General features: G+C 35.7%; 4 protein-coding genes across 5 annotated transcripts; 3 read left to right on the top strand and 1 right to left on the bottom strand.

Moving 5' to 3' along the window:
* Positions 1–86: 86 nt before the first annotated feature.
* On the top strand, positions 87–5,464 carry Hen1 (Hen1 methyltransferase). 2 transcript variants are annotated; one of them, XM_066396445.1, is made up of 15 exons: positions 87–620; positions 675–857; positions 910–1,551; positions 2,253–2,399; positions 2,651–2,814; positions 2,870–3,137; positions 3,192–3,375; positions 3,427–3,573; positions 3,628–3,766; positions 3,815–4,035; positions 4,088–4,265; positions 4,319–4,462; positions 4,523–4,758; positions 4,809–4,913; positions 4,965–5,464. In XM_066396445.1, the coding sequence occupies exons 1-15, from the start codon at positions 154–156 to the stop codon at positions 5,226–5,228; spliced, it is 3,489 nt and encodes a 1,162-aa protein (XP_066252542.1). In that variant the 5' UTR covers positions 87–153; the 3' UTR covers positions 5,229–5,464. The 2 variants fall into 2 exon arrangements, with proteins under 2 accessions (XP_066252542.1, XP_066252541.1); XM_066396444.1 differs by having other exon boundaries at positions 2,648–2,814.
* A 460-nt stretch (positions 5,465–5,924) lies between these two features.
* On the top strand, positions 5,925–9,598 carry LOC136413064 (polynucleotide 5'-hydroxyl-kinase NOL9). The gene is made up of 4 exons (XM_066396418.1): positions 5,925–7,906; positions 7,961–8,419; positions 8,469–8,602; positions 8,654–9,598. Exons 1-4 carry the CDS (start codon positions 5,958–5,960, stop codon positions 8,881–8,883), a joined length of 2,772 nt encoding a protein of 923 aa, XP_066252515.1. The 5' UTR covers positions 5,925–5,957; the 3' UTR covers positions 8,884–9,598.
* On the bottom strand, positions 9,067–13,383 carry LOC136413067 (myotubularin-related protein 10-A). The gene is made up of 12 exons (XM_066396424.1): positions 13,113–13,383; positions 13,021–13,063; positions 12,803–12,969; positions 12,628–12,750; positions 12,449–12,573; positions 12,161–12,395; positions 11,649–11,882; positions 11,472–11,598; positions 11,258–11,415; positions 11,025–11,207; positions 10,729–10,967; positions 9,067–10,508 (listed from the first exon to the last, which is right to left on the bottom strand). Exons 1-12 carry the CDS (start codon positions 13,170–13,172, stop codon positions 10,277–10,279), a joined length of 1,926 nt encoding a protein of 641 aa, XP_066252521.1. The 5' UTR covers positions 13,173–13,383; the 3' UTR covers positions 9,067–10,276.
* A 357-nt stretch (positions 13,384–13,740) lies between these two features.
* On the top strand, positions 13,741–21,533 carry LOC136413071 (uncharacterized). Its single transcript, XM_066396428.1, has 4 exons — positions 13,741–13,898; positions 13,971–14,160; positions 16,156–16,316; positions 21,374–21,533. The coding sequence occupies exons 2-4, from the start codon at positions 14,031–14,033 to the stop codon at positions 21,401–21,403; spliced, it is 321 nt and encodes a 106-aa protein (XP_066252525.1). The 5' UTR covers positions 13,741–13,898; positions 13,971–14,030; the 3' UTR covers positions 21,404–21,533.
* Positions 21,534–21,928: the final 395 nt, after the last annotated feature.

Below are 21,928 nucleotides of genomic sequence, written 5' to 3'. Positions count from 1 at the left end.
AAAAAACTGATCATAGATCTATACAACAATTCACACGTCAAATAATAGACTAACCTCAAATTCAAATATAAAAATAACACAAACAAAATCCTCTTTCAACTTCAACAAATTAAAAAATAATTAATCCGAACATTGAGTTACAAACCAGAAATCATGATAATTATTGTACACTGCATTGGAATAATAATTTTCCAAATTTTGCGCAATAGGAAGCGTCTTAAGACCAATTGTAATACACTCAAAACGCTATCACAAGTAGCAGAAGAACAAATTTTGGAATCCAAGTTCAAATTTGATCCCCCTCTATACAGGCAGAGATACGTAAAAGTGTACGAAACTCTGATTGAAGAGAGGTGGAGGAACAGTTTAAAAAAACTTGTGGATTTTGGATGTGCAGAGTATGGTTTGTTTCATTATATAAAAAATTTGAATCTGGAAGAAATTCTGTTTGTTGATATTGACGAATCTATGTTGCTCGAAAAAAGCGGAATATTGGAGCCCCTTTTAAGTGAGCGATTGGGACGTCGCAAAGCCCCATTAAATATTCAAGTTTTCAGGGGCTCTGCCATAGATCCTGATTATAGACTTCAAAAGACTGATGTAGTTACTGCATTAGAATTGTAAAACATCTCTTCCAATGCCTAAACTATTGGTTTTACGTTAACATATTTTAGAATTGAGCACTTATATCCAGACACCCTAGATGCCCTTCCATATAATATTTTCTTCTTTATTAAGCCAAAACTTGCCATATTTACTACTCCTAATATAGATTTTAATGTGGTTTTTGGAAGGAGTAGTGGTTTCAGACATCCTGATCATAAATTTGAGTGGACCTCTGAACAATTTTTTGACTGGTAGTTTACTCACTTTAGTTTCGTATATTTAAATTTAGTATAATTGTTTTAGGGGTACAAACATTATTCAAAGATTCCCAGACTACTCAGTAGAGTTTCATGGAATTGGCGAGGGACCAAGCAATTATAAAAACTTAGGCTGTTGTTCCCAGGCAGCAGTTTTCATTAAAAAAGACATGCTGTATGAATCTTACATATCATCAGTTGATGTAAAGTCTTGCCAATGTGATAATAATAGCCCTTGTAAGGGGCCAATTGTAGAATGTAAACTATTGTGCAATTGTTTGTGCACATTTTGTCTTCCTGATATCAGTGTCGGAGTATGCACTTACTTAAGTTGCAATCTAACTGAAGCAGGTGCATATAGACCTATGAAAAGTTGCCCTGGAGCTTCAAAGAGTATTAAACATTTAAATCCATTTTGGGATTTTACCACCAGAGCATTTCTAGCTCCAAAAGAGGAAGACATTCATAAATCTACTAATATTTTTTACAAGTTGGTGATGAATGTAGATTACCCTTATCTGCCTGATACTAGGTCTGATACTCAAATATTAATGGACACTTTTGCATATAGGATTAATTTGTTTAATCATGTGAATAGTAGATTTTATGTATATGAAAAAGATCAGTGTGAAATACCTATAAAGGAAATTGTGCATGGAGGGATTGATGTTACACTTGAAGAAGTAAGGTAAGTGAACTAAAAACATAACATAACTGTAATAACATATTTAACTGATTATTTGGCCCTAACTAAATAATTCTTATATAAAAGGAATCAATGATTTAATAACTTATGAGATGTTGTCATAGTCAGTTCCTTATAGGGATGTTGTTAAAGATAGAAAATGGATCTCCAGATCTTTGAGTCTATTAAGAGGCAAACTATTAATATGACTGTCAACTTCAATTGCAAGCTTTTTCCATAGCAATGTTTGAATAGAGCCTGGGCCAAGTTATTCTGAAACACACTGTACTTATTGTAATAATGTGGCCTTAATGGCAAATAATTTATTAAATTAGTTTCCATAGAAACTGAGATTTTGACCAATATATAGGCTCCATTTCAATGCTTCTATGGAAATTAGCCTACAGTTAAAGTTTACAGCACATTAATAAATTGGCATTAATAGTTGTCTCTTAATAAATTTACTGAATTATTATTCTAAACTATCATACAATATAATTTCTTATGACTCCATGTCAAAAACATGTCAATATCAAAATATGTCTAGTCATCCAAATATTTCAAATTTTTAGTCTCTTTATTGATCCTTTTCATTTCTTAACATCCCTAAGCTAACATTATATTTATTCGCTATATGTACAAAATCCACAAGACACAATTGAAAAGCATACAGTTATAGTGTGATTTTTAAATCCATTTTTTAGGCGTTTATTGTGTGACGCGGGATATCGTGTGGAAAAATGCGTTATTCCGGAAATCGACGAATCTGAATGGTGCATTGTATCAATGCCTCAAGAAATGGATGATATTACAAGCAATTCTGAAGTTACTGATGGGTATAGCTTTAGAAGGTACTATATTTTCATTATTTAGTCCTTAGAGCTCAAATTTGGAAGCGATTTATTTATTAATAATGATGATCTAAATATCTTCTTAAAGGAAAGTTTATACGCATATGATTTATTGGCGCCAAGTTAATCGTGCTTCAAAATGTACGTGTTCACACACGCAAAACCATTGGCACTAATTAACTGGCGCTAATGATTTATTTATGTGTAAATCTGTCTTAATTTTAAATATATTTTGTTTCTGGCTCTAGCAGTGAGTGTAATGAGGATCCTAGACTAGAAGCCAACATTCAACCCATATCAGACTGGTACGAGGATTTGGATGTAGAACCCAATGTTGAACCAATATCAAATTGGGACGAGGATTGGGATAATGCTTCTTATTTGACCCAAGAAAACAAGGTTGAAACTCACCAAGGTATGCAGTAAAAAAGTTCCTCTAGGATAGTCCTACGTTATTATTTACATTATAGAGGCCGCTTCCTCATCAACAACATCCAAAAACCCCATCCCTGACCCTTTATTTGATTCTGGCTACCTTAAATCACCATCTCCCCTAGAAACCAATAAACGTCTACCCAATTCACTTCAGTTAGAAAACCCTGAAACCCGTGAAACTGATATATTTGGGGATATGGTTATTACTCCTAGCCTTGGTAATGACGACCTGCACATTAAAAAAATCGGCGTCAAAGAGAAGTGTTCAGGTGCCTTGGTGCCCTTGCCTGAAAATTACAACAGGTGAAACTAAACTTTTACCTTTGACAGACGTTTGCTAATATTCAATCGGCTTAGGCCTATAATTTTAGATCCAAACAGGTTAAATGAATTAGACAGATTTCGTAACGTAAACGCCACCAAGACTTCGATGAACGATCATTTAAAGCCACAAAATGAATTTAAGAAAATTCCTTTCAAAGATCTTTCCCCCGTGGCTGGGACTTCTGGTGGCTGGAATAAATACAGAAAATCTAGTAGAGTAAGTTTCCGTGGTTATTAGGGGCTTTTTGATTGTGGAAGTCGGTTATAGGACAAAAAGGTTCAAGAAAAGAAGGAACCCAACGAGCCTTCGCCTTTTGATAACATTAAAAGTGTAACCAACTACATTCAGGACGGTTTGAATAAAATAGAGTTAAAGGGAGATGGGATTAGGCAGTCAGAATTGATTGAGGATTTGGTAAATATAAACTGTCTTTGATACAAGAGTAGAGCAATGATTAATCTGTTTCAGAGCCCTTTGCAAGAGGTATTCAATGTAGTTGATGCAGGAATTGTTGAATTTCCATTTGAACCTGAGCCTCAGCAACAAGAGCCACCTCAGCAAGCCGTAGAAAATGGGGATTTGGTAAATAATAACAGAGATAACGAAGGTCTGTCCATTATAAAACAATAAACAGTTAAGAAAATACCCGTTTCAGGCAATAATATGCCTGTAAATGAGGCTGTAGATCTGGATATTGACGAGGGAATAGATTTATTAAACGATAATTTGGAAGATTTAGTGCCGCTATTCGCAGATAATGTGAATATCATGGAGAACAATAATGATGCCGTCGAGGAGGTAAGAAACGAACTTGTTGAAGTAGAAGAAAATCTAGAGCCACCGCAAGGCGTCCTAGTCATTAATGACGAAATTGAGGTGAAAGTTTACGGAATAAATAAATGTGTAGTCTTAACGGATGAACTTGCAGGATAATTCTGTGGTTCGAGCTAATAGGGAAGTTTTCTATGACGAAAACCTCGAACAAGATGTATTTGTTGATTTTGAATTCCCTCCTCAATCGAATCAGGAAAATCTTTTCACTTTAGCCCTCGACACGCAGGTTGCTTTCAGCTCTGATAGTACTGCTTTAAGAGATGATACTGCCGGTGAGCAACTTTATTGTTGAGAGTTCTTGCTCAGTTTCTCCTGGCACTTTTAGGATGTGTGGTACAGGGTAACAGAAATAGTTTCCCCATTTGGTTACTGCAAATGCTGAGAACTGCAGCGGTGCCGCAAAATGCCAATATCCAACCTTCCGCAGGGCACAATGAACCACATTTCTATTGCCAAGGGGATGGTTTAGGTACTTCGCACAGAAAAGACATAAAAGAAGCCACATGCTTTAGCAATGCAGTTTCGTTAGGAGTTCATCCCTCAGTAATAGCACTGGAAGTGGACGAAGCAGAAGACGCAGATATCGACAGTACCACTGAAGAGACCTTGTCTAATAACACCATCGACTACGCTGAAGCAAATCCAGGGCCATCTGATATGTTTGATATGTGCATTCTTCCTGAAGAGTCTTCATTAGCTACCCCTGTAATAGAGAAAGACTTATCAAAACCTGTTGAGTATCCTGAAAGAGCTACAGCTGAAGGCGTAAGCTCTAACTTTAATCGTTATGAAGCAGTATAATAAATAATTTATAGGAAGAAATTGCCACTAATGGGATAACACTAATCGACGAAGTTATCAGAGCTGCTCAGGCAGAAGTATGCAGGAGATACCAAATGAATTTGCAGGAGAGCTCCCAGGCTAGTATATAGTTTACACCACAACGAATATGGCTTAAGACACGTTTTTAGAGGAATAGTTTCACCGCGGAATCTCACCATGCTGTGATCAACGACACGTGTTCACTAGAATCATTACTTCCCTCGGAATATCCGTCCTTGATATTCGCTTCTGCTCAAAGTTCTGCGATAGACGAATATTCCTTTCTCGAAGAGTCTCGAAACCAAGAGAACTCCGCGACTCCAGAGGCCGGACTAAGTGGTCAAACTATTGAACAAGCTAATAGTTTTAATAACTCGGAAAAGACCCAATACGATTCCAGTGAGGAATTTTAGAATACTGATCTCTAGTGATACACAAATGTTGCTAAAATATTCGTGTTGAATTGTTGTTTATTTATTATGAATTAATGAAAACGATAGATTTTTCTTAATTTATATTATTTAAACTATTGAGTAAAGTGTATTGTAATAATATCCTGACAATATTATTTAAAGATATTTTCAAAATTTAACGTTTTGTGTATTACAAAAACTTTTGAATTGATGTTTAAATATGGCAAATTAACCAGGAAATGGCACCATTATAATTCATTTTCGTGCATTTCGGTCTTTTTTTACTTACGAAAAAGTTATAGGGTGTTTTCTAACATTTGTGTTTTTTTATTTATTGCTCTATACATATAGCGAGTGTGTGCTATTTGATTTTATGAGATAAATTAACCCTAAACTAAATGCTTATTGAATAAAAAATCAGTGGCGTAGAGCTGTGCGTTCTAAGTACCTATCCGAAATCTTTGCGGCAAATTTGTTAGTTTTTGATTAAAAAAATTAAGTGTTTGTTTAATTTTAAATCTCGCGTCTTGGTGGCACATTCCCGCTCTGATTCGTGATTGGTTTCACGGTTGGTCTTTTAGTGGCACCATCTATCAGAGAAATTTTTTATTTACCTGACAACTGTCAAATCACAATTTACGGAAAATAAGTAGATCCAAAAGACTTCTTAATTTTCCAGAATTTTCAATAATTTTATAGCATATTTTGATTCTTTACAGAAAATACGTAATGGCGAGGTTAGACGTAAATTATCTAGGTGTCATTCGAGGCAGCCTCTTTAATTCCTCTCAGAATGACAAGAAAAAAACCTCTTCCAGTAAACAGTTCAAAAGGAAAAACGAGGACGAGGAATTACCAAAAACGGCTGATAAATCAAAATCTAAATCAACTAGTAGAGATAATTTTCGGGAAGAAACACAGGAAGGGGATGTATTCTTGGCGACAACGGAGAAAACAAGTCCAAGTATCAGTAATTTAAATGGTGGGTTTGCCAAGAAATATAAAAGACGGAGTATAGCTACAAAGAGGAATTTAGGGAAATCTAATGAAGAGGTAAAAGAGAGTAATTGTCTGAATTATGACCATTGTGATTATAGTTCAGAAGCTGAAATGAAGAAAAAAAATCGTAAGCTTAAACAGAAAAATAATGATGAACATTCACATCAAATGCTTTTTAATGGTAAAAATAAAAAAAATTCTGGGAAGATTAATAAAATGAAAAAGGCTCACTCTCAAAATTATCTTTCCTTGAACTTTTTTACAAATGAAGGATCTAAAGTATCGAATCCAAGAAGCAAGCGTTTGAAGCTGGGATCACTTAACACAGATAATTTTTGTGAGGAAACATCAAAGGGAAATGTATTTTTGGCAACAACAGAGAAAACTATCCCAAGTGTGATTAATTCAAATGAACAATTTGAGAAGAAATTTAAGAAAAACTCCTTTAGTGATAGCAAAATAACGGAAAAAAAAAGTAAAGTGGTCAGCTTGAGTGGTGAATTTTTAGTAGATTTTGCTTCTAATAATGTCTACACACAGCAAACAAAATCAAAAAATGAAAACAAACAATTGAAAAAGAGAGAAACTACCAGTAAAAGAACACATAAAAATAAATCATCCATTCAAAATAAACCAAAGGAAGCTGTATTAAGCTTAGAAGACTTCTATGATGATGAAAGCATATCAGTCAAGGGACTCAAATTTGATAGAATCAGTGATTTGTTTGAAGTTATTCCTAGTGAACACATCCAAGAACCCTTTAACACACTGCAAATTCCAAAGAAGCATTTTAAAACCACTGAAGATGAAAATGTTGGGAAACTGGAGGATGCAATTGTATTGAAAAATTCTAATATATTTAAAACAAGTCAATCTCCATTGAACCACCTTGAAATCAGCAAAGATAAGCCAAGCCTAGACATTACAATAACTCAAGAAAATGAGGGAATAAAGGAAAAACCAGCATGTGAAGTTTTGCAGTTAAAAGATGGCAGTATAATTGTAGTTCTTGAAGAACCAAGTCAAATTATTTATTTCAATGGATTGTGCAATATTAAGGTGTTAAGTGGTAAAGTAGACATATTTGGAGCTTCTCTGGATAAAAGTTGTCATGAAGTGAATATCTATTCTCCAAGAGGTACTTCATTGTTATATGTAAGAAACAGTTACAAAATAATATCCCAAGTTAAGGTGGAAAATATGGTGCTACTAAAACAACTGGTGCCTGACGGGCTATTAGAAATTGAACAAGAAAGAATGTTCTTTCCTCAAGAGAGTGCCATCATCCTTTGCAAACAAATAAAACAGCCATATATAGAATTTATTGAAAGTCACATCTCTCAGAAAATATTCCCAGATGCAGATAAAGCAGTAGGGCCAAGAGTTGACTTTCATCTTTTAGGGAGATTCAATAAAATAAAAGATGATTGTGAGTGGGAGGATGTAGTTGATGGTATAACTGAGACATCTAAAATTGCAATATGTGGAGGGAAAGGAGTAGGAAAAAGTACATTCCTGAGATATGCAATTAATAGCTTGCTTGGGAGGTATAAGACGATCAGAGTAGTGGATTTAGATCCTGGACAATCAGAGTTTTGCTCTCCAGGATGTATTTCTGTCAATTTGGTGAATACCTTTGTTTTTGGACCAAATTATACTCATTTGCAGACACCAGAATGGTAAGAATATTGTTCATTAATAAATCTTTTTTGAGGAAAAAAAATCTCTTGCAGTTCTATATTATCCCACATAAACATGTCTTATAATATTAAGCACTACATTGAATCAGTGAATTATTTATCTGATCAACTTAAACTAATGGAACCCCTAGTAACCCTAATAAATTTCCCTGGTTTTACCCAAGGACTAGGGCTAGACGTAAGCATAGCTGCAATAAAAATTTTGCAACCCAACACTGTACTTGAAATAAAGAGCAAAAGACCGGGCAAAAATTATAAAATAGATTTAACAGCAGAAAATGTTAATAGAGAAACAAACAAACTGTTTGGTGTAGAGGAAAATGAGGAGGAATCGAATTATGAGTATATCCAATTAAAAGGTTTCTCTGAAAGCAATGGAGCATGGTCATTGGAAGCCAGGCAAGCAAGGGAAATGTGTATTTTGTCTTATTTTGGAAATATGATGTTTGAGGGTGCTAGAGAGCTGACAAGTCCAAATATTGCAATGTTTAAGTAAGAGTATTTATTGAGGGTTTACATGTAATGTAAATAAAAATTGTAGCATACGTTTGTCTGCATTGGAAGTTGTAAATTTGGAAGGAAATTCATTATCTCCATTAGCAATTAATGGAAATATTGTAGCATTATGTTCAGTCACGTACAGAAAATCAGACATACTTCTTTGTTATGGCTTTGGTAAATCAAATTGTTTTGGGTCAATCTCTTTTATTGTAACTAAATTTTTAGGCTTCGTCAGAGGTATAGACGTAGATGGTGATCTCTTAATTCTCCTGACACCAGAACCAATAACAAGGTTGGATAAAGTCACACACATAGTGTTAAGTTCAGTCAATACTCCACCATCACTGCTTATGTCCTGTAACGATGTTGAGGGTCAGATTCCATACCTGAACATAGGAGACGTGGTTGATTTGGGACAGTTTACTAAAAGGTCGTATTTACCGCCCAATAAATAGGCGACGGTTTTGCTAATACTGATGACACATTTTGTTGCAAAAGAGTATTAAAATTTTTAAGTTTTTGTTCAGTCCCAATAAAAAATGGTGTTGTAAAGAAAGTTTTTAAGTTTTCGTTTGAACTTTTGACAATAACAAGCTTATTTGCAGTTGAAATTAAACAAACTTGTATGTTACAACGTAAAACTGAAAAGGTATATTCATTGACGAAAAAAAACAGAATTAATAAATACAACATATTTGGTTTGTTAGGACGATAAATAATCATACGTGCAGGTTATTCACTTAAATTCCCGCAATTATAAAACTAATAAAGAATGCAATTGCATTCTATCCTATCTATACAATTGTACTTTGTATTAGTCACAAATCTGTCTTAAACTGAGTAAAAACGTTCTTAAAAAATTTCATATTATTAGGTAAAAATATTAGCCTAAAGTACGCTTCTATTTACATATTGTTATAGTAAAGTTAAAGCTGCTTTCTTAGTAATAAGTAATCACCTAAGTATGTTTTAACATCATCATTGGCTTAAAATATATTTTTTTGTACATACTCACCTACATATAGAAAAGTATGGAATTCATTCTTATTGAAAAATTAGACGTTATGGAAGAACTTTTTAGTTAGATATAAGCGAAGGAAAAGTGACAACTTTTGTAATGATTTTACATATTAGGGTCCCATTTCACAAAGATACGAGCCTTTTTCTTAATCATTGTAAGTTATTTATATGTATTGTATACGTTAACAACTACAGTTTCAAGAAAAATCATTGAATTTGTTAGCTACAAGATCACAAGCAACGAGTGGTTTTATTCGTGGTGGATAAAAGTGGATTCGTGGGAAGAAGAATTTTGCAATGGGTATTTTGATGAGTTACACAAAAGTAGTTCATGATAGTTCATATACAGAGCACGTCGTTATATTCTAAATGGCACTCTACAGGCTCTGTTAGAAATAGAAAAAAGATTAAATACAAAAGTTTCAGTGTTTTGTATTATTTGTCACTCCAAAATTTTGGTATCGAAAAAGAAAAAGGAGTTGGTTTTGCTAAAATTCCCACAATTGTAAGACAGATTGCGTACCTTTTAAATTAAGTAAAAATATTCAGTCCATTATAAGTGCGAGCTACAAATTTGTCAATAGCTCTTATAATCAAAAAATGAATTATTAGTAGATCACAACGGGGTTTGCTAATAACATGAAAAATTACTTGGCATTGCAAGTATACCCTAGTACATTCATGAACATTTTGCTAGTGCTTGCTACACTTGTTCCTTTGAGTAATAGGCCCAGGAATTTTAGAGTTGCAACAAGCAGGTATCACTTTCCACGGTAGCACTCAACATTAAAATATTTAGATACATCTTATGTATTCGTTTGATTCATACTATTCGTTGTTAAAGTTGAGAATAGACTGAGAATCTAGAGTGTCCCCAGTCAAAAGCACGTTGTTTATTGGGTTGTTGACTAAAGCCCTATTATGACTGAAAGGAAAGAAACTGTTCACTTTTTTAATCAAGTCCATGTATTCTTCCTTGTTTTTGTCGATTTTCCCCGACATTTTCCCGTTTACGTCGTTTCTGGTGAACTGAATTTTCAGTATTTCTTGCACCAAGAACCTAGACAAAATCAGTTTATCTTGTAAATTTGAAATGTTTAACTTTTACGCAGAAGTAAGTAATAAAATTTTATATTTAGTATTTTCATTACTTAATTCATATTAATTGTATTATTTCAACGTAAATGCTAAAAATTTCAAACCTAAGCTATTTCTGGCAGAAAATAAATCTATTGAATTCAGTTTATATTTCAAATATGTGTGAAGCGGTTTCTTCCTACCTGGTATATAGATCAACTTGTGGTTTTCCGCCTCTCGGAATTTCCAGCTGCGAAAGCCACCTAAAATAAGCTTGTCCCCACACTTCCAAGTTGGACAATCCAGTGCTGGGTTCCAAAACTTCATTAAATCCATCGTCATAGAGCGGATTACAAAATAAAGCTATATCCTTCTCGCTGAACTGTTCCCGCCAGTCCCATACACTCCTCAAGGTTAAGGGAACATGTGAGTTACAATTACCCTATATTTGCAATTTATTACTTATCGAAAAAACAAAATCTAAAGGCATAAATCTTACAGTACTCGCCATAAACCTATCGTGTTGACAGTTGAATAAAAACGTATCGAATATTGAAATATGGGCTGAATCCCATAAGGTGGTTAAATAAGTTTCACTTATTTGGAAGGCTCTTGGGTATTGTTGTAGAAGCTGCCACACGCAATCCAAAAAGAGGAGGAATATTGGGGATTGTTCAATTTCCTAATAAACAGTTTGGAGAGTGCATTAATCAAATAACTGTAGGTTCTTACTTTAGATAAAATGTGTCCTAGGCGGTTTGCAAAGGGATGGCCCATTGCGACCCAATCTTTTTGCACTAATGACTGAAACCCGAATTTTGTTCTAAAATACGGATCTACGATTATTTGAGTTAGACTCGCCACCACACAGTTCAAGTCTTGTCCATCACCTAAAATAACTTTCTTAGTAATATTATTGATGATGCATTATATAACCACATCTAACCTTCCTGCAAAACCACAGTTCGATTAAATCTCATAATTTTTTCAGCTGCCTCACAGGCTTTTGCTAGACATGTCGATACATACGTTAGCCATTTTGTTGAGTCTATTAACCCATAGAATTTGAAGTCCTTAATAAATAAACAATTAGTTTGAGGGGGTTAAATGGTGTAAGCCTTACTTGATTCTTGAATATTCGCGGACTGTCTGGTGTGCATAAATCTCTTAATTTCACATAGCTAGAGTAGATTTCTTTAGGGCTAGGAGAGGAGAGATCAATTATATGAGGGGCCTGCTTCTGAGGATGGCTTTTCCTAATGTGTTCTAGTAATTTATTCTCTTCCATTCTGTCAGCAATTGTGGGTAATAAGTCAGCCATTCGCACAAGTGCAGCACCATCTGAGGTACCCCAAACCTGATTATGTAAATTAAGTGATAATAGGAATAAATCGGCGTCTAAAGTAACTAAACTGCTGGCCAATTCAACCGTTTGTGTTGGATTGAAGCAGCAAGTTTAGAAAATGTTATTGAGTCTCAAAACATTCTCTAATTTCAACAAAATGTTCCCATTCATACTTATACCTAATTTAACTCCTATCTTTTATATCAAATTTCAACTTCTTGATAAACAAATACTGGAAGAGAATTGACAGAGTTCCAAAATACATTTAATGTACTATTAATTATACTAACCCATAGAGGACAGAACCGATTTCGAAACTTCTCAACAGCTTCCTTAATAATATTATCTGTAACTGATTGGGGAATTATAAGAGTTTCTATTAATAAAGATGACATTTGATAATTGTAATTGACTTGGCTCATTCTCCAGCCTGGGCAGCCTGTTCTTTGCAGTTCTTTCTCCCAGTCATGCCTAATTTGAAAGAGCTTGACTTCCCTTAGTAAAGTTGTGGTTACACAGGGCTCTCTAAATCAATCATTAACATAAAATCATAAGATTTAAGTTTCTATGTCACTTACTTATAATCATAGGCAAATAATAGTTGATGTCGTTTAGGATAGGCATGGTGCACCAATGCATTTGCTATCGACTTTCCACTATCTTTATCACATAACTTAAAACTAAATTGAAAATATCTCATATTCTGCAATAAACATATTGACATTCCTACTTAAATTTGCACTTGTTACATATTTACCTTACAAACCACCAGCAGTTCTTTAATTTTTCCACTAATATTCTGCCCTGGCACTAGTTTTTTCTTTAACCTTTCTCCTAATTGATATATAGAGTCAATTGAAGACAAACATACATCATTGACCTAATAGAAAATACATTGAAGAAACTACTACATAGTGATAAAGATTGTGTACCCCCAAGAGATAATTTTGTTGGTAACAATTGGCAGCATCACTCTCATCAGCTGAGGCAAATGATAACTTAAATGTTGTGACACTGAGCACACCTTTTGTTGCTTTTGTTGCATCAGTTACAGGAGTGCTCATTAACACCTGCTGAGCCTCACATACCAAGGTTTCACCTATGGCGTAATTGAATAATTATTGAGATTGTGATTGAAGACTGATCTTACCATCCAAGAATTTAGTGCGCTGGAAGTCCTCCAAGGAAATATTCTGTGCAAGGCATTAATTTATAAATAGCTCTGAGATGTTTAATGCTTACCTCTAAATCTGGATCTCCCAAATAGCTGGTAAAGCCAGAATTTTCCTTTTTTTCGTTCATTTTCCGGCCTTGACTGGAATGGCCTAATGCAAATAATGAATCTTCAAAAGGTTGTTAGTTTGCACAAATCGCGTTACTTTTATCCCATATTACAGAATTGAATGGGTGCTTATGGCTAATTGATAATCAAATTAACAACCTACAAGTCCTGCTTCAACAATTATTATTAATTTTTTTCTTCGATTCGCCAATTTCCCCTCAGAAAAAAGTAAATAAATTGACAGATATTTTTTAGGTTAACTTTATTTTGACGGAGCGGAAAAGCAGGATAGAGGTGGCTCTTGATGCCGCACTTAGAGCGTTCTTGTTCTTACTGTTCGCATCAGCAGTGACATTTTGAGAATATGCATATTATAACGACATTTCGATGTTATATATTTCTGAAATTTATTCTCTAAACATGGTTTGTTAGTTACATGAGGATGATAGTATTTCTTTCAAATCTGAAAATTTTAACGTTGCAAAAAAAGCTTTTTTTTGCACCTATGTTCTCATAGCTCTGGTGAGCACTCTGAAAATACCATTTGTCAAGGTTCCTGTGAAGGTGTGTCATGGAAATGTCAAAGTGCTCCATTGTTTTTTTTTAATTTTTATAATTTTACCTAAAATAAATAATAAAATTAAAAGTTGTTTTTAAGTGCTTTTTGTATTTCACTCGCATATTTTTTGCTACGTTTCTAATTGAATGTTATTTGCATCAAACTTTCAACCTTTGTAACCAACTTAGTAAGTAGATACTCCCCGAAATAATCCCTGTTTACTCAACACACTACTTGTTGCTGTTTTTACTTTTTCCAGGCCTGGAAGGGGGTGTAGGGTGATCCCATTCAAAACAAATTCTAAATGCAGCTAACTTAAATGATTGGGGAACTAGACAAAATGGGCAAAAGTGATCAGACAGGGGAAAACATGCCTGGACTCTCACCCCAAACTGAAGCCAGCAAACTACTAGAGCAGGCCTTAATGCAAATGGATGGTATTATATCAGGTAAAGCGATAACTTGAAAATCCATGCTGCGATACTCCTGCGAGGGTTAAAGTTAAATTAAAATTTTATTTTCTTGCCCTTGGCCAATTTTTGAGATATTAGATTGCAATTTGGAGAATATACAATTCATTGAAGTGCACATAGATAGCTTCTCAACCATTTATCTAAATCTATGGGTGATATTTTGGTTTGGGTTGTGGAGCATGACATTCATTTAATAGATGCAAAAGCTGAAGAAATATGTGTATGAAATATGTAGAAATACATGTAAATATGTGTAAATGGAACTAAATCCATGTGAATACATCAAAACACACATAAATACAACTAAATGAAGACAATTACATGCCAAATGGACAGAAATACTTTCTAAATCCATTCTGAATATATATGAAGAGCCAGACCTCTTAAGTATTATAAGTAATATACCACATGTAAGATTAAAAAGAAAGTAGATGGCTGTGTTTTCATTGTGTCTTGCCAATTTCCAATAATCATTTGTTCTTATTAACCTATTAATTTTGTGAGAAGGTGTAGGCATTATAGAGATAAAATTCTACAACTTTATACTGGATATCTCTGAGAGCTGGTTCAAATTTGACTTAAAGCAATCACCAATAGATTATTGTTTTCAGTTGTAACTAAGAATAGTGTTCTATTTCACCACTATAACCACCCTACTTGTAAGGCATTATTGTCAAATAAATTAAAAGGGAAAAATGAATAATTCACCTTAAATGTACAGAACATGGTTGCAATCTTTGTTTTCTTTAACCGACCTAACTATTACCGATTTAGGAGATAGAAATAGTGAACTATGGCGATTGGAACACCTCGTATATATATTATGACGTATATAATTTACTTATCTTTACTTCTGTTTCCTCCACAGAATATTGGAAACCTGGCGTCATTTTAATACAAATAAAACTCCGTAGGAGCAATAAAATATGTGTTTACTCAACTCTCCATTTTGCAGTTCTCCTGACTGACTCTTGTAATATATCCATGTCATGTATTACATTATCATCAATTCAATACCCTATTTTTATGCTTATGGTTCATGGACCTAGATTCGAAGAATAAAAAGAAACGAATTTCATTTTATTGGAGGAAAAAATAAAACTGTATTCTTACCCTTAAAGCCGTAGCTAGATTGCGCAAAACTCGATCTCTATTCAGCTTCAGTTTCGCTGCGAAATCTCTCCGTGTCTGGCAACAAGTTGGCAATTTTCGCCCTGGCTTTTCAGTTGCGACTTTCCCATGATCGCGACGGGAGCTTTCCCTTTTATGGGTTCGTCGGGAGTTATAAACCTGTCAATGAATTATAATCCTGTATTGGGTAGATGTTGAAACGCGATCCGATAGTTTTATCTCTATTTGAGTAAAGGCTTTTATTGACCGAAAGCATTGGAAACTTTCGCCAATAGGGAATGATAGTGTTTATTGTCAAAGACCCTCAAAACAATATGATTAATATCGTCGACAACGTAGTGCGAAATCGGATTTCCCCGTAGGAGCCGTAACCTATTGGGCTCCTCGGGGAATGTCCAGTAATCCTTCATGACTCGTTGGTGGTGGCTCAATATGTGCCATTCGGGCGGAGCCCCTCAACAACCCACAGAAGAAAATATCGTTAATGCTAACGGTAAGTTACAAAGACACACAAAATTATGTTAAAGTTGAACAAATGGAAAATGGGCCATAAATCATGACCAGTTGCCCCCCAGCGGTAAAGCGATAAGAGATTTATTTCGCATTGAAAGCGAGTGACGGTTACAACTATATGAACTACCGGAGTTTCGCCCGAAATTGAGCCGGGATTGGGCGGTTAATCTTTTAATTCCTAAAGCATGAAAAATGTTTTTGGTAAACGCCGCGGGTTTAATGGGTTTCAGTCAGAAACAACGTAAAATGTTAAAAACTTGTTCTATAGATAGGCGCATAATAGGTTTTCACCAATGGTTTTGACCCTCGACAAGAGTTTTCTTTCAGGATCTGGGTCTCTAACAGCACACTCCCCCGACTATGGATTTGTACCTCCTCCTGGCATCAGGGAGGCTGCCAACGCTTTAGTATCTGCATTACAAAATAGCTCATCTCCCCCAGCCCCAGACCCAAATGTGGCTAAAGTGTTATTGTGCTGGATTCAACAGGTAAGATGATTATTATTAATTTTAAACCTCCAAAGAATTTCCTATATACATAGTGAAATTCCTGAGATCTTATCAAGGGCGCCTCTCTCCTAAGACTCGCAAGAAATTTAAATTATTCGAGCCGAGCAAATAGTTACCCGGCTCGGGAACGGGAGAGGAATAATTTCGAGAACACCTGGGACTGACTTTAACAAGAATATTGCCAAATCGGTTTAGTCTATCAGATTTATGGGAAATTAATTCATAAAGATTAAATATAGGGCAGTTTCCTAAGAGCTACTTCAATGGGCGAACATAAGACCGTTCTGTACCAGATCGACAATGTTTTGTGCTCGTCGTTCTGTTCTTTTGTATCGGAATAATGCAGGACCTAATGGAAACTCTGCAAACCAGTGTAAAACTCAAAATCGATAAACCTACGCGGAGAATAGCCCAGCTTGCAATTTTATATAGAAATAGCGGGAAATTGATACTAGAACATGACATCCGAAGGAAACTGCATCCGAGAATTTATTTGATGGATTAACCGTTTGGTTGTTTTGATGGAGCCTCGCTCTCGAATTTATATATATTGTGAAAGGCCTTATGTACGTGCATGTGCATGCATATAGGTAAAGCGCAAATTGCGTTTAGCGAATTAACTGGATGCGGCTTACTCCAAATTAAAAGCTCTTGTGTATGACCACATCTCGTTTATGACGCGACCGACCATACTTTTTGCTCGTGTAGGCTCTATCTCAGCCCGTTTCAGTAAGTTCATATTTTGTTAAATTTGCGTTAATGTTTAAATTTTACGCTCCAATATGTCCGAGACGAGACGGCACATTTCGTATTCTGGAAAGGGGCGACGGCTGATAAATTTTTAATGCGGAAAACCGCGTTTTCGACACTTGGTGGTAAAGTTTTCTGGATAAGTTTCCATCGTTCGCATTCAGACTGAGGGGAAATTTGATATTTATGGCCTGGTGAATAATTTTTCAGAATTATAATTTTTGTTAAAAATGCGCTTAGCATTTCTAACGATTAATTTGTCACTGTTCAAAACTTTGGCTGATTGGGAAGCTTTATTTAGCAAGTAGCCGTTTTTTGCCGACTCATTTACTTCATTAAAATTAAAAGCCCCATAATAGTCCCGCTATTAAAACCGGGACTATTGTTCATCACCCCAGATTTTAATCGATCCCCCCTTCTTTCAAGCCGAGCGCAAAAAGCTGGAAACAACCACATGGAGGCTGAAATGAACGAGTTCATAGTATAAACCATATTTAATTAATAAAAGACTCGTCCCTTCCCATCCACACTTTATTGTGATGCGAATCACGTTCAGAATTGCACAAAAAAGAGAGAAGCAATAGAGGGACAGAAGGGGGAGTTTATTGTCAATAAATTTCCGTCTCTTCAAACGAAGCTCATAATTTATTGATATGAACGAGAAAGTGGTGAAACTTTGACGGTAAAATATTTTTATGAGCTTTGCTTGGCCGGGCGTGCCATAATCGCCGTGCTATGGTCATGACTAAATCACTAAGGCACGTGGGAAAACTGCTGAAAAGTCGACGAATGATCTGGATATCAGGCCTGTTTAATTTAAGATTCTGCTCCAGCCTTCGCTTTTGTGTTTTAATTTTTATCTTTGGCATAATTACTGTATGAATAATTTGAGTCGCGATGCAACGGGACTCGTTGGCATTGTAAAGTCGAGCTAAAATTTGAATTTCATTTGTCAGCCGCGGATTTAATGCAATTGCAATCTTGTTAGCCAGAATTGTAGCTTGTATTAATATTCAGGGTTTTAATATTGTGTCCTTATACTTTAGAGCATGTAACCCGAAGAGAATTAGTTGCTTCGGGTAGTTTAGTATAGCCAATGTTCCGTGTTGTGAACCAAAAACCTCTTTGTTGTAGAAGAATCTTCAAGAAACATTCCTAAAATCAGTGGTGGTTCTTCTTTCCTGAAATTTTCCAAAATTGAGGCCTGGGAACTCGACTTACTAGAATAACCAATTTTGAAACCTCTACTTTCCCTAAAATTAGTTATATCTCTTTTTTTTGGAAATATTAAATATTATCGATAATTAGGACGTCGGGGTCTCGAATTTTCTTTAGCGTGCAAATTACTTAACTTGCTTAATCAATTTGGAAATTTCTAAATTCTTAGGAAATTTTGGATTGAAATTGCTCTAAAACCAGTAACGTGCCTGCTCCGAAATTTTCAAAAATTAAGATATCGCGAATGCAAGTTTGTTTTGTATTTTGGCCTATTTTTAATCAAGAAGAGTCTTTAACAAGATTTTTTTCCAGTAATAGCCCTTGACGCGTGAAGAGTTTTAAGTCCCGAAACCAAACCGAAGATCTTTATTATTTGATCAAGGTGTAATTCCCTTTTCAGTCCCTGGTACGTACAACATTTTATGCTCAAATGATGTTTTTTAAAATCTTCGAGATGTAAGCGCCCGTTGCCAAGAACGACGGGCGTTATTGTGACTTTACGGTTCGTTGCCACGAAGAGCCCTAAAATATAACGTTTGCTTGTGGTGAACTTATGGTTTCCGCCACAAAAAATAAGATGTAAGCAAACATTTTCGATCCATTGTAAATACATGGGTTCCTACAATTAAATAGAATTAGACGTATCCAATTCCATATTACCTGTGTTATGCGTGTAACGATTTTGCACGTAATTCCCAATTTTATTTTCAAAATTAATTTCCAGTCTGAATTGAGGTAAACCAGTGAGTAATTAAATTTTTGCATGTTTTCATGCGAAGCATGTCCCAAAACCGCCAATAATCACTAACCGTCGTCGTCCCTTCCCCCGTTCAGTTTTCCCCATTTAATTTCAGCACTGAAAACATATTGCTTTCATAGTAGCGAAAAACTAACTTCACAGTCGCAAATTAGGGCCCAAAACATGTATTCATTAAAGCCCTCGAACCATGAACTGTTAAAATTGTCAATGTGCCCAAGTTAAACAGACCATGCAAGCTTAGAACAATGGGACTACCTTAATAGGCTTTGCTGTTGAGTGCTCCATGCAGATAACCCCTTTGATGGGTGAAAGCTTTGCTTTAAAGAGTAAGCGCGTTCGTGATTTGAACATATGCATTACTTATTATGCAAGATAGTGAGAAGTGACGATAAATTTCTTTGAGTGAATCAATTTGTAACCGAAGCTTTGTTCTCCAACCCGCTTGGTCCTCAAGGGAATTGGATAAGTCCCGGTAGTTTATTTTCGAAGTCCGAGATTTAGGTCTATACTCTCAGATGCCGCAAGCACAACGAGATTTTTGGGTTAGATTCAAAGAGTAAGTCGAATATTCGAAAAATCGTGGAATATTATTGGTTATAGTTCCACGAAGATCGACTGAGAGTTTATTGCGTACCGGATGATTTGTCTATAAAACGTTCTATCTAAAGCACTAAATAGGGGACTAATTTGTTCATTGTCCATCAAGCAAAACTCGTCGGCTTGATCTAATAGAGATTCTCCAACCTATCTGAAAATAGTTACACAAAACACGATTTTCCAGTCGTCGCCGGGTTGTCCCCAACAGACATTTTATTTGGCTTTTTATATTAAAACATAATGTTCCCCTCTTTGTCCCAATTTATTTTCGTATTATGTAAAACAACCGTGTTCCAATTAGTTCCGTGACTAGTGTCGAAAAAATGGATAACAATCGGTTTTGTCACAGCTCCTCTTCCGATGAAGAAGAGGTGACCTTTCTGTTACGCTTCAAGCCTCCTCCAACGCCGCCCACGAGGCGCCGCAAACCAGCCCCAGTCCCCAAAGGGTGGGACGTGGTCATTGAGAAGCGCGTTTCTACCCCAGACTCATCATCAGTGTGTTCAAGTCCACGCAGTAATGTCCCTCCTCCAGTCCCTCCGCGATTTAAACCCTCTGCCCCTCCCCAAGAGCCATTAGAGCATTGGTGGGCACCCAGCGGTGGAGGGTAAGGCCATTCTACTACCTTCAAACGGTTTTTATAGTGCAGGTTTTAGGTTTTTTAGAGATAATTACTACAACGTGTTTTCTATTGCGGCAGATCTGAGTGGTGGTAAATATAACGAGTGTGGTTTTATATGAGGTATTTAATTTTGTGCTCCCTCATGACTCTAATCTCCTCAATTTCCCGATTTAATTTCCAATTTGTGAGAGATATCTGTTATGGACTCGTTTCAAAATCAGCCGTTCTCTTATACATTTTGGGTGTGAAATCGATATGGAGGGGTGTCGTTGGCCCAAAGCTGTACAAAGAGAACTTTGTCAAGCGTGCTCAATTCTGGAGTACTTAAAATCTATAGAACTGGGGGTGACTATTACAAACATATACCGAAGGTTTGCTTGTTCAACGCAAATTCCAGCTACAACTCTATTCCCCATTTAAATTGTAAATTTCATCAGAGTTTCCTCTCGCCATTATATTTGTGTCAATTAGGGTTTTGGCCAAATTCCACAGTAGTGTGGCATCAGGTGAAATTTGCAAATCGCTCATTACGTTTTTTGCAAATTTGTTTATTTTCCCATTTGTTTAATGTAACGTGCACTTGGTAGTAAAATAATTAATAGTAGAATTTAATAAAGGCCTCCGCCGCTAGGAAACCTAAACTGCCTCTGGAAGTTAATTATAAATTTTATTATGCCCCCGGAGTTTTATTAAAATTATTATTTGCGCCAAATATGATTTGGGGTTCATTTCTCAGGAGCGTGTAATTATAATTTGGTTAAATGGAACATTAATACATCTGTTTTATCTGGTGGAAATGCCCCTCACAGTTGACCAGAAAAGCTTTGATTTAAGTAAGAGCCGTCTCTCCTGAGAAAGCTTCATTCTTGTTAATTAACGAATTGTCCTCCCCTAATAGAAATAAAGCACCTGCTTTAGTGCCCCGTTTTAAAAGTAATGCGATTCTGTAATTCTGTTGCTAATTGACTGCTTTGCTTCCTCCACTATTGCAAAGTAATTGAATTAACAATAGCCCAAGCATGGTCTACGCAAGTTTCTTATTCTTAACACATTTAACTCTTTAATTAAGAAAAAATCATGATTCTTTAGTCCAAAATTCCCCATCGAGGCTTTCCTTAGTTAAGCCCGAACCAACCCCAACATACACGACCATATCAAGACCGCTCTCAGCCTCCAGACTAAGTCGAACTTACGATCCAGCTCCTGCTAGTGTGCCCCCGGTAGTGGTTAAATATCCAAAGCCGTCTCCCAGGACCTCTTTTAGGTTACGAACTGCTGAAAAATCTGAAGACGAACCGAGAAGGGTTAGTGTTTAAAAACATGTGCTGCATTTTTAATCAAATTTGAAAAGTAAAGGCGCTTTAGGCGGCTGAAATTTTCCCTTTTATGTGGTTGCTATAATTTAATTCGCATTCCTGCTGAATAGTGAAATGTCCCTGGCAGGAACGGAAGTCTTTTCAGGCCGGCTGCGGAGAGGTTTCGTTAAATAAAAACGAAGAAATAGTATCGGGAAAACTTTTATGAGATAAGAGAGGTAAAAATTGTTGTGGTGTTTCATACACGTTAATTTGTGAGAGTTACACTGGCTTCTTTAGGCAGCTCTAAGTGTATGTACCCAGTTTTCGCTTTAGTATTTTGAGACTG

The sequence above is a fragment of the Euwallacea similis genome, chromosome 13 (assembly GCF_039881205.1).
Source record: "Euwallacea similis isolate ESF13 chromosome 13, ESF131.1, whole genome shotgun sequence".
In the NCBI taxonomy this organism is placed as follows: domain Eukaryota; kingdom Metazoa; phylum Arthropoda; class Insecta; order Coleoptera; family Curculionidae; genus Euwallacea; species Euwallacea similis.
The sequence above is the reverse complement of the archived record's forward strand: the minus strand, read 5'-3'. Positions and strand labels throughout refer to the sequence as shown.

What these genes read in the sequence shown, in the direction of transcription:
- Hen1 (XM_066396444.1), top strand. Translation starts at nt 154, where the DNA reads ATGATAATTATTGTACACTGCATTGGAATAATAATTTTCCAAATTTTG. An exon ending in GATGGGTATAGCTTTAGAAG is followed by an intron (nt 2,400 to 2,647) that starts GTACTATATTTT and finishes TTCTGGCTCTAG; the next exon opens with CAGTGAGTGTAATGAGGATC. An exon ending in TTGCCAAGGGGATGGTTTAG is followed by an intron (nt 4,463 to 4,522) that starts GTACTTCGCACA and finishes CAGTTTCGTTAG; the next exon opens with GAGTTCATCCCTCAGTAATA.
- LOC136413064 (XM_066396418.1), top strand. Translation starts at nt 5,958, where the DNA reads ATGGCGAGGTTAGACGTAAATTATCTAGGTGTCATTCGAGGCAGCCTC. An exon ending in CATTTGCAGACACCAGAATG is followed by an intron (nt 7,907 to 7,960) that starts GTAAGAATATTG and finishes AATCTCTTGCAG; the next exon opens with TTCTATATTATCCCACATAA. An exon ending in ACTTCTTTGTTATGGCTTTG is followed by an intron (nt 8,603 to 8,653) that starts GTAAATCAAATT and finishes CTAAATTTTTAG; the next exon opens with GCTTCGTCAGAGGTATAGAC.
- LOC136413067 (XM_066396424.1), bottom strand. Translation starts at nt 13,172, where the DNA reads ATGAACGAAAAAAAGGAAAATTCTGGCTTTACCAGCTATTTGGGAGAT. An exon ending in AACAAAATTATCTCTTGGGG is followed by an intron (nt 12,751 to 12,802) that starts GTACACAATCTT and finishes ATTTTCTATTAG; the next exon opens with GTCAATGATGTATGTTTGTC. An exon ending in ATAGGTTTATGGCGAGTACT is followed by an intron (nt 10,968 to 11,024) that starts GTAAGATTTATG and finishes TTGCAAATATAG; the next exon opens with GGTAATTGTAACTCACATGT.
- LOC136413071 (XM_066396428.1), top strand. Translation starts at nt 14,031, where the DNA reads ATGATTGGGGAACTAGACAAAATGGGCAAAAGTGATCAGACAGGGGAA. An exon ending in AATGGATGGTATTATATCAG is followed by an intron (nt 14,161 to 16,155) that starts GTAAAGCGATAA and finishes GTTTTCTTTCAG; the next exon opens with GATCTGGGTCTCTAACAGCA. An exon ending in TATTGTGCTGGATTCAACAG is followed by an intron (nt 16,317 to 21,373) that starts GTAAGATGATTA and finishes ATGATTCTTTAG; the next exon opens with TCCAAAATTCCCCATCGAGG.